Source organism: Acanthisitta chloris, unplaced genomic scaffold (assembly GCF_000695815.1).
Source record: "Acanthisitta chloris isolate BGI_N310 unplaced genomic scaffold, ASM69581v1 scaffold9149, whole genome shotgun sequence".
Lineage (NCBI taxonomy): Eukaryota > Metazoa > Chordata > Aves > Passeriformes > Acanthisittidae > Acanthisitta > Acanthisitta chloris.
This window is the reverse complement of record NW_008690786.1, coordinates 1-4516: the sequence shown is the minus strand read 5'-3', so window position 1 is coordinate 4516 and position 4516 is coordinate 1. Positions and strand designations below refer to the sequence as shown.

Genomic DNA, 4516 nt, shown 5'->3' with positions numbered 1-4516 from the left:
CAGCAGGAGATACGGTGTCTTTAACTGTGTGTGCTTCCATCTTTGGGTTTATGATTTTGATACTGTAAAAAGTGGTTTCTTTAGGTTATTTCTGCATTCTGAAGTTAAGTTTAAATATATATATATACACTTGCATATCTCTGTGGTATGTTGAGAACTTTTACAAATGCTTCATTAACAAGTAAGGAATATAACTAGCTGCTTTCCTAATGTTACCAGCTTCTGAAGAGTTAAGCACAACTAGTTACTAATAAAATGGCTTTTTATTCTCCTCTAAAAGTGCAGTTCTACTCTCTTAAAATAGTTCTGTATAACGAAGTAGCAGATGGGCAAATTGACAGCTCTGTCTGCTTGATTAAAGAACTCCATGTTTGTTTCCAGCTTCTCATGCTCCTTGGGAGCATGGGATTTCAGCTGCATGAGCAGGTATCCCTGTCTTTTAGTGGATACCTTTTAATATTCAGATCCCAGGGCGAACATATTTTAAGATAAACAGCTTTGCCCTGGAGACGATGCTGGGAAAAATGATGGAAATTTTTAATTACTATTCTCGAGTCTCTTCATTTTGGGTTTTTTCTTTTCCTAGAGTAGAACCACACTTTAACTGCCATATCATGTTTAAATAGCTTAAACATAACATGGCTTTGTGCCATCCAGTACTGAAGGCACTGTCTTGCTGCTACTTTCTATGAAATTATACAGAATTAACGAGAAACTGTTTGGATGGGGAGCCTTAATACGGTTAAAAAGAAACATGATTAACCCTTTGGGTGCCTTAAGACATATCTTAACAGAGGGGCACTCACTTGGACCTGCAGGCATACAGCTTGTTTTCCTAACAGTTGGAAGAGAATATTGCCTTAAGTGACAATGCCCTGGGATTTCTGACACTTGCAACTCAAAGGGTTATTTTAACTACTGTGTAAAAAAAGTCCCTAAATGGGGAACAAAGTAAAAAGGTCTTTGAAAAATTCCTTTGAATACTATTGTTATTATTTTTACATGATGTGTTTATCAGCTTTCAGGGGCAAAATTATTGTTAAACTTCTGAAAAAAAAAGAGAACTGGCCGAACAATTTTACACAGAGAAAAAGAATACTTGGTATTCTTATACCCCTGTGTGTGTGAAATAAATTGCTTTATTAAGTATAAATTCAGGGAGAGATGCACATTCATGTGTTTACCTTGATGACTGTGTCCTAGCAAAATACAGTACACTGCAGTGATACAAATAAAACTAGGTCAGTGTGTTTAATTAGCTCATTACACATTAAAGATGCACAGTGCAGGCAACTGTATACTAAAGGCTTTCTACAAATGATGCAGTTTAAGCTTATTTCAAACCTGCATCACAAAAATGAAGCTGTCAAGTTTAAATGATACTCTCACAATCCTGGCTATCCAGAGTTGAGGATCAATGTGATGTTTTTTTTCCTTTGAGGGGAAAAAGGTGGGTTTGGTACATGCAGTGTGGAAAGCAATGGAAATAACAGGAGTCTAATTCAGCAAAAGGGAGTAAAAATTCATTGACTAATGTTTTTGTTCTAATATGTGCACCTTTAGTTGTGTAATGATTCCTTTTACTGAAGAATGGGATATAATTTTCTACTTCCTTGATGTAACCAAGTCTTGGCATTGCCTGGTCTGGCTTTGGATGTACATTGTACTGAAACTATTGGAGTTCAGACGTTTCTTTTGGACATTTAACTGAAAGTTAAAATGGCTAGTAACTGCATTCTGACTGTAGAATTCAAGTACTAAATAAACTCTATGCATATTAGACCCATTTTACTTGGTCTTGTGTTTTATCACCTTGTTGGATTGATAGTACTGTGGTTTGTGGCTGCAGTTTGGTGTCCCTGAGCTGTGTCTCCCCAACACTGTACAGACTCATATTCTGTAGTGCAGAATAAAGAGGAAAGCCACTCCCTCCTCCTGTAAAGCTGCCAGAATCTTTATTCCTTTTCTGTTCAAGTGGACAGACAGTTTGGGAGCTCAGTGATCAGCCACTGACATGTAAGAGCAGACATACATACACCAGTATCACTACCAACTTCTTTGCTTTGTGCTTCCTTCATTACAATTTGACAGAGAAGAAGTAAATTTAAAGGAACAATTAAACTGACCATTTATTGAAACGAAGCTAAAAAGCAAATTAATGTGCAGCAAAAAAACTATTCAGGGTGATACCTGCTCAGTCTAGACTTCTCTGAAGCAGGATGGAATCACCATGAGTGACAGCACTGCTTGACACACAGAGCCCTGAGAGTTACATGATGGTTTTAATGACCATTTTGGCCGTGGCAGAGGTGAAGCAAAGACACTGAGTCCGTAAGAGTCTGTGAGAGAATGGCCTGTGATTCAGAAATCCAGGGCTGGAAGTTGTTGAGTGTAGCTGATGCTGTGCCTTAGTGATCTCCTGAATTTGCCTGAAATGCTGTGTATTCAAAGAGGACGAAGCTAAGCCAGATGGCTGCTCAGGAATTTGCTTGCTTTTGACACTGATGAACTAAAGGAAGCAGTTTGCCTTCCTTATGAAGCTTTTGAGTTTCTTCGGCACCTCCAACACAAGTCCCATTGATAAATACTCTGGGGACCTATCAAGAAAACAAAAATTGCATTAGTTCCTTCTTGGAAAAGAGCTAAAAATCTAAGCAAGCTCACGTGGACTCTAGTACATACAATAGTTATGTTCCTCCAGGTGCAGGTATAACATCACTGTACAACCCACATGTTTCCATAATACTTAAGAGAGATGGGAAAATCTGCCCCTCAAAAGTAGGATGAGGTCATTGTGTGGGAGAATGTAATAAATCACAATAATTGAGTCAAGTGAGACTATACAAAATAAATAAAATACAAGGCCAGTGTTAGACACAATGGATTAAATATGCAAATGAAAAATGGCTTTGATACTTCAGTATTTCAGTGGCAGGATGTAAAAGATTCATGTCAGAGGGATAACCAGAGGGTCTCTAGAGGCAGAGACAGTACAGAACCTTTCTGCAGTGCCTTGTCTTTCATTTATGAGTTTGTATCCCAAGTTTGCTTGTCTCAAAAAGACTTGGTAAGGACATAACCCAAGAGGGATGTGTGTAGCCCAAGTTCCTGCTTTGCTTGTTACATATAAGAGGATGTACTTACTGTTCTGGCACCAGTCATCTGTGCAAGAATGTCTTGGAACTGCCTCCCATTTGTGTTCTTGTCCAGTTCCACAACTGTGTAATTCACATTCAAACCCTCAAAGAGGTTTTTTGCCATTTTGCAGTATGGGCAGGTTGTTTTAGAGAAAATCACCACACAGTTGTCTGAAATAATGTCCTGTTTGTTCACAAGAAAGTTCAAGTGAGTGAGCTTTAGGCTAGTGTAGTTCCAACAGCATTGAAGAGTCATGAAAACTAACAGAGAGATTAAAACTCTGCTATAATGGTAACAAACACAGGAAAATTGCTGCTGGCACCTCTGAAGCTGTGCACGACCTGCCCTTGGCTGCAAAGCTGAGCACAAGGATGGTGGAGTGTATGGCACAACTAACTGCCTTGCAGTGGTGCCAGCCCTGAGCCCTCTCCTGCTCTGCTCAGACCTCCTGCAGTTTGCCAGACAAGCTGCAGCTCCCCAAACTGCTTAGTACAACTTTCCCTGTCCCTAAGGCAAACAGGATGTGCCAGTGGCAATCAGAGTGACAACATGGATTCTGAGTGGGTGGAATTCAGGAATTTCCTGTTTCAGACTGTGATTTGGTCTCTGTAAATTTACTTTAAAAACCAATCACTCGGATATTTAACTTCACTTGTTATCAGACATTTCACAAGGTTCAATCCCCAGTGTTGGCAGCAGCACTCAATTTGAGCAGAGGTCTGAGAAAACCTAAAGTGGGTGCAGCCTAGGAATATCAGGTTCCAGGACTGTGGATAAAAAATGCTGCCAGCACTAAACACAATATAATAAACATAAGAGCAGGTTCCTCATGCAGAAGTATTTACAGCATTTGTTTGTATAGATAATAAAGGGTTTTAAGTAATCGCAGCTTTTATAAATGTTGAAGGTAAGTAAAAATCGCTTAAGTATGGTTACCTGGATTTGATTCACAGCAGCATCATTAGACAGCTCTACAGCAGCAGGCTGGCTGTTCCCCATCCTGCAACTAAAGAGCAATCCAAGTCAGAGATTGGAGCTTTCACACAGATGTCACACTTCACAAATTAAAGGCTGCCTTTATCCTGTTTATTTAACCGATTTCTCTCCTGCATCCACGTTTACTTCCGCTGCAACACCTACAGACCGACTCGTCCTTAGCGCCCGCAGGGAGAGGAAAGCCGGAGATGGATATTGCAGCTGCAGGAAGAGCCCAGGCGGTGCCTTGGCAGGGGAAACGCTCCTTCCCCGAGCGGCAGCACAGACACGGCCACAGCCACACGCAGCCAAGGGCACCCCACGCTGCTGTGCCCGGAGGAGCAGCCCCGCGCGCGGCGGGACAGAGGCCCGCGGGACTGTCCGCGCGGGAGCACGAGCAGGG

General features: G+C 41.1%; 1 protein-coding gene across 1 annotated transcript; it reads right to left on the bottom strand.

The window, feature by feature from the left end:
- Nucleotides 1-2477: 2477 nt before the first annotated feature.
- Nucleotides 2478-4137, bottom strand: GLRX2 (glutaredoxin 2). The gene is made up of 3 exons (XM_009081957.1): nucleotides 4075-4137; nucleotides 3145-3321; nucleotides 2478-2597 (listed from the first exon to the last, which is right to left on the bottom strand). Exons 1-3 carry the CDS (start codon nucleotides 4135-4137, stop codon nucleotides 2478-2480), a joined length of 360 nt encoding a protein of 119 aa, XP_009080205.1.
- Nucleotides 4138-4516: the final 379 nt, after the last annotated feature.